Source organism: Paroedura picta, chromosome 2 (genome assembly GCF_049243985.1).
Source record: "Paroedura picta isolate Pp20150507F chromosome 2, Ppicta_v3.0, whole genome shotgun sequence".
Taxonomy (NCBI): domain Eukaryota; kingdom Metazoa; phylum Chordata; class Lepidosauria; order Squamata; family Gekkonidae; genus Paroedura; species Paroedura picta.
Window position 1 is genome coordinate 151062487 of NC_135370.1, and position 12646 is coordinate 151075132.

General features: G+C 44.2%; 1 protein-coding gene across 2 annotated transcripts in view; it reads left to right on the forward strand.

Moving 5' to 3' along the window:
- Positions 1–3545: 3545 nt before the first annotated feature.
- Positions 3546–12646, forward strand: part of ADCK1 (aarF domain containing kinase 1) — a 126620-nt gene continuing 117519 nt past the window's right edge. Inside the window, exons 1-2 of one of the 2 annotated variants that reach the window (XM_077323348.1) lie at positions 3546–3752; positions 11237–11382. In XM_077323348.1, the coding sequence (XP_077179463.1) occupies positions 11248–11382 (135 nt within the window). In that variant the 5' untranslated portion in view covers positions 3546–3752; positions 11237–11247. Of the gene's footprint in view, positions 3753–10000; positions 10085–11236; positions 11383–12646 lie in introns of those variants that run through there. The other variant, XM_077323349.1, reaches the window with a different exon arrangement.

Genomic DNA, 12646 nt, shown 5'->3' on the forward strand with positions numbered 1-12646 from the left:
TGAAACAAGTTACTTGTGGTTCTCTTGGGGAAGGGGCAGAGGGAGGACTAAAAATACATCTTCCACTCACCTGGAAGCCTGGCACTGCCATCTGGAAGAGGAGAAAGAACATTGCTCCTTCTTATAAAATCTTTATTTCTGGTGCCCGGGCTCCCAAGATTCAAAGGTGGTATAGTCGGCTTCCACCACAATAGTGCAGCAACTTCCTTTTTTTTCCAAAGGGAAGGATAGCAACAATTCCCTAATAGGGAACATTTCAGATATTCTGTCAGGCTGTTCCTAGTGACCCCAAGGCCTGGGGTGAGAATGGCAGACTGTGACTCTCAGCTGTGCTCTGTATTGTAGCTTTTGACAGTCACAGAAATCTGAGGCATCTTCTCCTACCTATATAGCTTAACCTCCTTTACTGGTACAGCCCCCTTTTGTCTTTGTCTTTTAGGGCTTTTCTGCATGCTCCCCCCCACCTGGTTGGTTCTGGTCCCACACTGCTTTGGTTTATCCCCTGATTTCTGCGCACATTTTTATGCCTTTAATTTTCACCTTTGTTGCTGTTTTCCCTCCAGATCTTTCGAGACCACGTTTATACCAATCAGTTTCTAGAAACCAATTTGGGGCCAGCTTTCTCCTCTTGTGTAATGTTCCTGTCAGTTTTCTTTATTCTGCCACCCCCCACCCACCTGCAGCCCACTTTTTGACGATTGGAGAATTGTCTTTGTCAAACCACTGTCTCTCTTCCCCCTGATCTGAAGATGAGTGTTTTCATTTCTGATTTCTTTTAAAAGGCATGACAATATCAGGATATCAAAACAGTTTTGTAATGACAGTTTAAACAAGATCTCTGAGTAACTTTAATTTTTTTTTAAAGTAAGCCTCTAGTAACTTCCATTACAGGGAGATGCCATTTTTCTTATATATCCATGGGGGGCGAGGGGTGAAAGATACTTTTTTATTTTAAATGAGAGATGAATGTATAGAACCTATCACAACAACATATTATTATTTATTCAGTTTGTGTACTGCCCCTCCTCTCAAGCATGTACAAAGCATGCACAAAAAATATAAAAGGGTGGTACTGTGATGCCACTGACAACAATAGCACTCTCTCTTGAAAATCTTCATTACTGAAGGCATGTGCAGAGGAAAATAAACTAACTCCATGACTGTGAAAACGCAAAGGGAGGATAGGCAGGCAGAAGAACTGTGCTCAAGCCAATTCCATTGCTTGTGGATCAACGGCTAAGAAAATCAGTAGAATGAGGAAAGGCCTTCAGTTCTGTTAGTTAAATCCCCCCCCCCCCCCCGCAAATTGAAGCACGATCAATTTCAAAAAGGCAGTTCAGTAAGCTCTCAGTTCAAAACTCCTTCTGGTTTCTCTCACATGTCCCCATGATAACTGGGTCTGTGATCTTGTTCACAGACTGTTTAAATCCCCTTGAAGAGATTCCTGCTGAAAAATAATCCTTGTTGGCTGGACAGAGTTGCTTGAAATGGAATGTTTATTATTTGTATTTATTTAGATTAGATATGTATGCCAGGAAAAGTTGAAAGCATGAGGAAAAGACCCAACATGAGATAGTAAATTGACTCAGTAAAGGAAGCTACGGTCCTTCGTTTCCAAGGCCTGAGCAAAGCTGTTAATGATAGGACATTCTGGAGGTCATTAATACTTATTACACAGATTTCTATACCCTGCTATTCTCCCCAGTGGGAATCTAAAGTGGTGTACAATGCTATTTCCCCCTAATCCCTTTTAATCCTCAGAACAACTTTATGAGGTAGGTTAGACTGTGAGAAAATTATTAGTTTGAATTTCTCCAATGACCTTCCATGGCAGATTGAGGACTCAAACCTGGGTCTCCCAAATCTTAGTCAAACAGTCTAACCACTACACCTAGGGTTGCCAGCTTCTGGATTCCACAACTGTTATTTGCTGGCATGTTCTCACTGCATTGGCCTCTGGATTTCAACCCTGATTTTGTGCATTACATACTGCATTTGTAGTTTTCTCTGGTGCTGTCCAGGAGTTTGTGTGTGGCTTGCATTTTACACTTCCATCAGGAGTGTTGGCATTCCTGGCTCCCACCTTGCCTCCCTTCCTTAAAACAACAATAACAAAAACCAAGCACGCACTATAACACTATCTTCATAGCCATCCTCCCTCCCCCTTCTCTTCCTCCCCCTCCAGTGGGAAAGGTGCCCAAGTGCTCCCCTTTTCCATATGCTGCTCTGCTCACTCCCTCCCCAGCCTTCTTAGGAGTAATGCAAATTCAGAGACAACTTGGGAAAAATGATACCTGCTTGCATCTTTGTTTTAAGTGTAGTACTTCGGTCAAGCATTCTGTGCTGTAAATTGCCTCCCCCCCATATAGCACATGTTGTTATTTAAAATAAACCCTCAGTTATTATGTTAGGATGCTCCTTCACTAACACAAAGACAGCTTTTTTTGTACTTGGAGAAAGCCACTAGCAGACTGCTGATAGAAATTAACAAGGTTCCTAGTCTCCCTGCCTGTAATCAACCAAGGCTTCCTTTCCCTGCATGAAATTGACAAAGAGTCTTCTGTTGAACATTCAATTTTGCTGGAGCGGGAGAAAGGGAGATGGTGTGTGTGTTGTGCTTCTGCTACTTTGGAACTGTGTTGTAACACAATCATATTCAAAAAAATTTAGAAATACAGCAAGAGGGGAGGAGGGTGAGCAGTGACACAGCACTAGTTGGATTTCAAACATCAACATTTCGAGACGGGAAATGAGAGGAAGCCAATGCAACTTTTGAGTTTCCAATATAGTTTACTGCTAATTCCCTCCCAGGGAAGAGGGTGGGTGGGGAATGAATGTTTTCTTTGGATTTACAAAATGTGTGGCAGACAGGGAGTGCATTTGACGCTGTACCTGAATTAATGAAACTCCACAGAACTTTATGAGAGATGCTGCAAAGTTTTGAGTGATTGCAAGAAAACTTTGGCGGTGGAGCTGGAAGTGGGTAGGGTTTGGGGTGGGCGGGACCTCAATGGAGTATAATGCTATGGAGTCCACCCTCCAAAGCAGCCATTTTCTCCAGGGAAACTGATCTCTGTCATCTGGAGATGTGGTTTAAAACTGTCCGATCTGCAGGACTGGCATCCCTAACACTTCACTGGCTTTCTAGGTTTTGTTTAGTTCCCAATACATGAGAAGTCTGGAGTATATACTTATTAGCACATTCCCATAAAAATATTTTATTACCATAACACGGAAGACAGAAAACACTTTTTAAAATGTATCGATCCATTGTTAAATAGGGGTTCTTAAAAAAGGGCAGCAACAGATTTTAAGTGCCATCATGTGCCCAGTTGAGAGAAGGCGACAGTGTAAGGAGCCTGATTGGGAAATAATGTTTCTGAAGGAGACTGAAAGGCGGAGTAGTTTGTCCTGTTCTTTCCCAACAGAGAGGAACCAACCTTCCAGCGGCAGCTCACTTGCTAATGCGTGTGGATTATTTCAAAGGCCAATGTACAAACAAGTGTTCCTGGAAGCCGCCTCACGACGCTGCAACACCCTTAACCTCCTATTGCCTTTCAGTGAGATCGTCCAGTACCCTGGCACTGTAGTTTTTTAGAGCTTGTACGTCGCAGAGATCCTACGACGCTGGATTGACGGCACAAACTACAAGTCCCAGCATCCTCTGCGGGGCACAGTCCGTACCACGTGCAAGAAAGGGGGGGAAGGCTTTGATTCCACCAAATAAAATTGCCGCGGTGCCCAGGAAGCCGGTAAGTGCTGGGACGATCGGAGGAAGCGGTCGTGGTGTGGTGGGGGCTGCCCTGGAACCATTGGTGGTCCAAAGCCCTGTGGGACTTAGAATGCCGGGAGACCGCGGAGGGGTGCGAGGAAGTGGCATGCGTGGGACCCGCATCTCCCACATTGCCCAAGACCAAACACACAAGTGACTGCGGGCCTCTGCTCATCTGCCTCCTTCCCACCCCCCGGTATCACCGCACACCGGAATGCCTCACAGCCCGCTCGCAGGACCGGTTCCGTTCTCGCCTTGTTGGCTCTTCCTTCAGCAGATCAGCATTTCTTGCCCTCTCTCAGTTCTTTCACTGATCAAGTCAGGTGGCCTGTATGCATCCAGAAGACCGCTTCTAGGGCTGTAAAGGTTAAGGGTTTTTAGCGCGCGCGCTCTCTCTCACCCACCCACCCCCGGTCTTGAAAGGGAGAGGACGCTGGGTGTAAGGCGCTGCTCCTCGCCAAGGTCGCAGGCAAAAGTTTGGGCGTTCTTAAAGAAACGGAGTGTAATTATATTATAGGAGAATGTATGACAACCGACTTTTTTTTTTAATGACCTCCCCGGGGTGGGGAGGAGTCTTGCATGTGAGTAATTACAGTAATATTCAGTGTTCAAGGTTGACAGGCAACCAGCGTTTTGTCTCTAGTATTAATTTGAACATCTATCTATCTATCTATCTATCTATCTATCTATCTATCTATCTATCTATCTATCTATCTATCTATCTATCTATCTATCTATCTATCTATCTATCTATCTATCTATCTATCTATCTATCTATCTATCTATCTATCTATCTATCTATCTATCTATCTATCTATCTATCTATCTATCTATCTATCTATCTATCTATCTATCTATCTATCTATCTATCTATCTATCTATCTATCTATCTATCTATCTATCTATCTATCTATCTATCTATCTATCTATCTATCTATCTATCTATCATACTTCTATACCGCCCTCCCCGGAGGCTAAGGGCGGTTTTCATTATAACAGAGAACCATACATAAAACAGTCTGTAGAACATGTACATCGATAACCAACAATTGCAAGCAAACACAACACAGTATAACAGTAAACAATCGTAATACAAACAGGTCCAGGGCTTGTTGATGGGATTCTGAGGGGGGGGGGAGCAGGGGCCCTTGGTCGCTGTAGATTACGTCTGGTCTCGGCCAATGTTAAAGGTAGGAACTTAGAAGTTGAGCTGTACAATAAAATAATGTAAAAATGTTAATTATTAATATTTATTATAGTGCACAATTAAAAACAGAATAAAAACTACATAAAAACTATACCGAACTAACAGCACATAAGACTGAAAGCTTTTCGACCCTACTGAGTCTTCCTCAGTGGTCAGAACTATGACAATACACTCTATATAAAATATCTAAACTCATTATAAAGTGTAGTTGAGTGGTTGAATGGGATCTGTAAATTATGGCTCCAACCAACATATGTAAATTTTAGACTTTTTGGAGACCACCTCCTATGGCATATGCCTAGGCTCACCACTCTTCGCTATTATATAATTCTGTGCTGAGAGTGTATCTCACGTGCGTCAGGAAAAAAGCTTTGCACTGAAAGCGGTGGTCACCTTCAAAAGCCCTGGCACTAGGGTTGCTGGCTTTGGGTTGGGAAATTGTTAGATGTTTGGGGGTGGAGCACAGGAAGGAAGGGAAGATACACATTAAAAAAACTTTTTTGCAAGCACGTGTTTCATAGGTACTCATGTCTGGGAATTGAGATTGGCTGTGACTCCTTGCTGAGGGTATGCTTATTAGCAAACTCCATTTTGCCACCCTGCACTTTTTCACAATGCTTTGGATAGAATGAGCTACCAAATTTATGCTGCATGGGTGGGGTTGCCACGAGGAAACAGATGACCCATGCTGGTTAAAAGGGGTTGGGGGGAGGGGGGGAGGATGCATAACCAGTGTCTTTGTGGTCATGGTGATTGTTTAAATATTAAAAGGAATGGATCCTTTTCCTGCCCCAGAATGCACTGGGCACCATCGAAGAATGTGCAATAGAAAAGAAAAATGCTATCGTAAAGATTTTAATTAGCTGTATAATTATAGGGAAGATCTCAGTTATTCCTGTTCTGTGTAATTACATGTCAAATGGTCGATAAATTGCTCAATCATGACTGGATTGTCTGTTGGTTCATACGGTTTTATCAGTACTGGCCCTATTTGAGTACAATTGATGGTGATCTTGCTCTGTGAGGATATTGTTACACTGTTGCCAGTGTTATTTACTTATTTATTTACTCTACCTTTGGAGAAACATGAACCAGAAATGAATTATATAAAGGCAGATTACAAAAACTTCAGTTTATTTTCTTTATTTACTTTATTTATAATCTGCCTTTCTTACAATAAAAATCATAAATACAATAAAACAACAATGCATACAATAAAAACTGTACAGAAAATTTGTCACAGACATTAAACAATACAAAAACTGATGTAACTATCCCTTATTTAAAAAGGCCCTTCTAAACATGTATAACAAAGTTTCTGTTGTTTCAGACCAACATGGCTACCCACCTGAATCGATCCACACATGTATGTAAGATAAGGTGACCAGATTGCTCCACTCGTGGAGGGACGTCTGGGGGTACCTGGCAAATTGTACTTATGTTGAAATTTAAAAATATATATATATTACAATACTATTTTTGTGTTCTATGCGTTCTATGAAACTTTTTGTTGCTCCATATAGACCAAATTTTTAATCAAGAACCCCCCCGGTCAATGGTGTCCCGCTTTACCAATGTTAAAATCTGGTCACCTTAATGTAAGGACAAAGAAAACAGAAGTGGAAGAATAATAAAACCACCTAATTGATTTATTTATATATCTATTTATTGATTTCTATTATTTATTTTTATTTCTATTATTTATTTCTATGCTGTCGCTCTCTGTTGACTCGCGGCAGTTTACAATAGAAGAAGAGTTGGTTCCTGTATGCCACTTTTCTCTACGTGAAGGAGTCTCAAAGCGGCTTCCCTTCCCTTCCCTTCCCTTCCCTTCCCTTCCCTTCCCTTCCCTTCCCTTCCCTTCCCTTCCCTTCCCTTCCCTTCCCTTCCCTTCCCTTCCCTTCCCTTCCCTTCCCTTCCCTCTCCCCACAACAGAGACCCTGTGAGGTGGGTGGGGCTGAGAGAGCCCTGATATCACTGCTCGATCAGAACAGCTTTATCAGTGCCATGGCGAGCCCAAGGTCACCCAGCTGGCCGCATGTGGGGGAGTGCAGAATCCAACCTGGCTCACCAGATTAGAAGACCTAGCACTCCTAACCACTACACCAAACTGATTAAAACACAGTTAAACCCCTAAAAACACCCCTTAATACCATTAACAATTAACAAGATGGCAGTCAATAGAAATTCCAAAAGCCACCCCACTCCCCTGTTCAGCACATGGGTCAAAAGCTCTTTCCCTGGGAGTGAGGATTCTGACCTGACACACACATTGGGGATCCACCAGTGGTAACTCTGAGACCCTGTACTGGCCTCAACCATATGCCTGGCGGAAGAGCTCCATCTTACAGGCCCCACAGAAAGCCTTCGGGGAGGGCGGTATATAAATCTAAAATAAATAAATAAATAAAGGTGGCAGTTACGACAGAGCTCTTAGCTCTTCTGGGAACTCATTCCACTAGGATGAGGCCAGGCGGATGTCCCTGGGGCCCGGGGACAACCAGTAAATTCATACTTGCAGAGCGAAGAGCCCTGCAGGGGGCATAGACAGTTAAGCAGTTAAGCAGGACCCAGGCTATGTAGAGTTTAAAGGCTAAAACCAATACCTTGAACTTGACCCAGAAGCAGACTGATAACCGGTGCAGATGTCGTAGCACCAGCTGGATTGTGGGCCCTTCAAGGTGTGCAATTGGGGACCCTCGTAGCCACATTTTGTACCAGCTTCAGTTTCCAGATCAAAACAAAGGGAAGGACCATGTAGAGCGAGTTACAGTAGTCTAGCCTGGAAGTTACCATTGCATGGATCACTGTAGCCAAGTGTTCTGAGGTCAGGTAGGGCGCTAGTAGCTGCGTTTGGTGCAGATGGAAAAATGCCACTCGGTCTGTCTTTGTGACCTGAGCCTCGATAGAAAGAGAGGTATCAAAGGTCACTTCCAAATTCCTTGCAGTCGGTGCAGGTGTTAATTGCACCCCATCCAGACATGGGAGGTGCACTTCCTGATCTTGACCTCTTCTACCCAGCCACAGGACCTCCGTCTTGGAGGAATTGAGTTTCAGGCGACTCTGCCTGAGCCATCCAGCCACTGCATCCAAACAACTGGCCAATGTATCCAGTTAGATAGGAGTTAGATCTGGGTGCCATCCGTGTATTGGTGACAATCCAGCCTAAAGCCCCGGACCAGCTGGGCCAGAGTTAGAGTTAGTGTTTGATGGCAACTTGTCCACTTCAGTTAAAGAAGCCATCAAACAGTAACTTCTGTGATGGCCACGGAGTTTCCAGTTCGCAACTACCAATTGTGGTAGGAACGTCCTGGTGGAGCGACAGAACTTTCCGTGAAATAGCTCGATAAAGCCACGCAGCTCAAATCCAATTCCCTTTTGTTTGGCACCCTTTCCTCAAGGGCAGTAAGAGACCTAATTACTCTAAACAATTGTGCTGGGTGAGAGCTTGCGTCCACAATTGCTATGGCATAGAAGTCTCGTTTTGCTGCTTTCACCACATTCTCATACGCCTTGATAAGCGTGCAAGGAGATGTCCTAGCCACCTCATCGCGAGTCTTCCTCCACACCTGCTCTAGCCGTCTCACTTCCTTCTTCCTCCCCCGAAACTCCATGCCTTTAGAAATCTGTACACTGTAGTAGAAGGTGATCATCATTATCATTAATGACATAATAAAATGCTTTTTCCTGGCACTCTGCATTAAGATGGGTCCAGCCAACTTTTAACTTAATTCAATCCTGAATTCCGTTTCCTACATTAGCCACCATTCCTTCGGTCAAGGCAGGTCACATAATGGTTAGCGTAGTCTTTTTTGGTGACTGTTTTTTGCCAGCAGAAAAGTGGATTCCACCAGACTTTGTACGGCTTCTTTTGTTTAGAACCGGGGTGTTGGAAGCATATTTCACAGCAGACAGAGCATTTAAAGGCCCCCCTGAGGGATGCCATAGCAGCTTGTTTACATGCTGGAGGTACCTTATGGAAGGAACGTCCTTATGGAAAATTTCCCAAAACAATTTATTCTATCTGTTCTTTCTACCTTACATTTTAATTCCTTTTATTACAAGGAGAAATTAGCGCACAAACAGGTGTCTTTGTTGCTTAAAAAGCCTGGCTGCTGCGGCGGCAACAGCAAACTTGCTATTCTTTGCTAGGTGCTGCAATTAGTTGATATGGCAATAGTTGCGATGACTCCAACCGCACAACTTGGCTTCGGGTAAGAATAAAACATGGCAACAGATGGAGTATGCATGCACACCTTCTTGAAGAAGAATAATGGGAAGAACATGGGAAACAAAGGAAAGCATGTATTTTCAATTATGAAATTTAAAACAGGAAGGGCTAGAAGTTGGAATGTCTTGACCTAGATAGCCCAGACCAACCCGATCTAATCCGATCTTGGAAGCTAAGCAAAGTTGGCCTTAGCTGGTATTTGGTAAGGGAGATGACCAAGAAATACCAGGGGCTTGACAATGGCAAAATACCAGGGTCCTGACTTGGGAGCCAGTTTGGTGTAGTGGTTAGGAGTGTGGACTTCTAATCTGGCATGTGGGTTCGATTCTGCACTATCCCACATGCAGCCAGCTGAGTGACCCTGGGTTTACCATGGCGCTGATAAAGCTGTTCTGGTCGAGCAGTGATATCAGGGCTCTCTCAGCCTCACCCACCTCACAGGGTGTCTGTGGTGGGGAGAGGAAAGGGAAGGGACTATAAGCCGCTTTGAGACTCCACCGGGTAGAGAAAAGTGGCATATAAGAACCAACTCTTCTTCTTCTACTTCAAACGAGGAGGGGGGAAGGGGTAAAAAGATGTATTCATTTTAGTAAAATATGGTTTAGAAATATGTAGGGGTTCCCTCCATAATAGAAACCCTAAAAGGATTGTGCTACCAACCCAGATAATTCTTGCACTTAAAACTAAGCAGGATTCTGCTATAATAAGCTACCTAAATATGATTATGCATTTGTATTCGATACAGCAATGAGCCATTGGTCCATTTAGCCCAGTGTTGCCTACTCTGATTGGCAGTTTTTCTCCAAGCAGTCATCTTACCTCACCACTGCTGCAGGAGATTGCCTTAACTGGAGATGACAGGATTGACCGGAAGGTGTGTGTGTGTGGGTGGGCTTCTGCCTCTCATAGAATCATAGGGTTGGAAGGGACCGCCAGGGTCAGCATAGGAACCTTCCTGCAGCCCAAATGCATTGCTTCTTTGCACATCCCCAAAAGATGTATTCCAAAAACAAAAGCCAAGGATCAACTAATAATACAAGATATTAAACAGCTTTTGCTTTGGGATTTTGTGGTGGACCAATGTGGCAATTGGCAGCTGAAGGATATAGGTGAACACGTGTTCTTTGTCTTCTCACGGACAGTATAGCCAAGTTGCATGTATGGGAGTCATGTTTAACATTCCCTTCCACCTAATTCTCCCCTTCAAGTCTCTCCTGCCCCACCATTGTTCTTCTCCCTACATAGGTCCCAAAATCAGCCAGGCTGAGGGAGAAAATTATTGGGAGATCATTGCAGGCCATTGAAATGGCTAAAGGATCCATTTGGCTTGCAAATCTTCTCCTGTACCTTCCAGGCTGCATTGCAGTGATGCTATCAAACACTGTTTTGGCAACATGCTGTTGCAGACTTACAGCATTACCCTAAGCAGCCTTACACCTTTCTAAGCTTATAAAATGTAAGTCTGCTCCACTGATACCTACTTCCATTCTCAAAAAGTTCCATTCCAGTGAATGTATTATAGTACGTTGCATTCTGTGACGACTTAGTTCCAGGCATGTGCTACTCCAAAATGGGAATAATAGCTCCACACTCCAAAATGATGGGGAGTCCCTCTTCCTATGCTGCAGTGCCAAGTCAAATTGGGCCCCTGCAGACCTTCGAAATGTTGTTCCCTATTGAGTGGGCATGGACCTGATTCATCAAGAAATGTAATGTGTCGTTTGGCCATTTGCAGCCCATCTATTATTTTGAGCTGCTTTTGCTTCTCATCCACTTAGCAGGGAAAGAGCATGGCAGAGGTGTGTAGGAGTGCAGACCTGATAATGCCAGAGCCAGATGTAGTTTTGAACAGTCAGGGAATGGTATGGACTCCTGCTTCTGGTACCATGTGAAGCGCCTCATGTTTTAAATATTTTGGAATCTATCAGTCATTACATTAAGAATGTTCTCTTGACTCATTTAAGAATGTGCCTCACATCCTTTCTTTTCTTGGTTCAGCAATGACTCCTGTTTAATTTCTCTGCAGTGGTTGCTGCCATGGCCAGAAGGGCTTTGAAGCTGGCTTCGTTAGCCACTGTGGCTGCCACCACCACTGGTTTATACCTTTACACCAGCAAACCCCTGGATCCCAATGACTTTGGATTTGTTCGAGTTGGCAGAGCAGTTGCCACAGTAAGTTTCAATTTGACAGGCTGTGCAAAAAATGGAATAGGGGTTATTTAAGGCGGGGCTAGAAGGAGCTGACTAAAAAAGAGTTGGACTCCAAAGAGCCAATGTGTCATAAAGAAGCCACAGTTTGGCATGGAGGGGCTCTGTGTAGCTAGCCCATAGGAGCTGAGCAGCAGTGGAATGAGCTTAAGGCATTCCTGACTTGCTGCCAAGAGTTCATGCAGAATGACCTCCATCCTCCAGCTCTGATCTGGTAGTTGAAGTCCAACCCCCTCCCCCCCTGTCCCCAGGTTCACCTACACCCTTGGAAGGCCACTGAAGAATGCTGAGAACAGGCCTACAGGCTAGGATGAATGCATGTCTTGCTGCTCAGTGCCAGCTGCCTGCTGACAGTGAAGATGAATCTTTGCAGGATTGTTCCTGAGAAGAGGGCTGCATGCATGACTTTTCAGCCAGTGGCTATAAAGTCTCCTCTTGAGAAGAGGGCTGCATGCATGACTTCTCAGCCAGTGGCTATAAAGTCTCCTCCTGAGAAGATGGCTGCATGCATGAATTCTCAGCCAGTGGCTATAAAGTCTCCTCCTGAGAAGAGGGCTGCATGCATGACTTCTCAGCCAGTGGCTATAAAGTCTCCTCCTGAGAAGATGGCTGCATGCATGACTTCTCAGCAGTGGCTATAAAGTCTCCTGAGAGAAGCTGGTGGGTGTGAACACAACGTGTTCCTTAGACGCTGAACTTGCCAACATTGACTTGACTGATTCTTTGGTAATTCTGATCCCTGAACCGTTCATGATTCAGAGTTCTTGAAAACTCCTCTGGCTTTTTAAATATTGGAACTTGGAAAGACCCTGTAACTTGAAACCAGAAGCCTATTTTAGCAGCCTACTTCAGAACACCAGGTGAGATGCTAGAAGATCCACAGTCAGGTTTATAGGTTGCTTTTTCCTTAGCTGTGGGAAACCCTGATTTGGGCTGGGGCCACTGTGCAGGGGAGGTGGGCTAACTCTTTTATCCTGCACAGTTTTCTTTACTTGAAACAGCCTCCCACCCCCTGACCCCCAAGCAGCTGATATGTTTCCCTGGCATACAGTTCTTGTGTTGTTGTTTGTGCCGGTCACTTTTAGAATGTCTGCCAGTCTGAATATTCAGTATCTGCAAAGCACCCCTTGTACACTGCAACATTATAAATGTGACCCTCAGCACACTGTGAAACAACAAAAGAGGGAACAAAGTAATACAACCTGTTTGCAATAGTTAGGAACCTCAA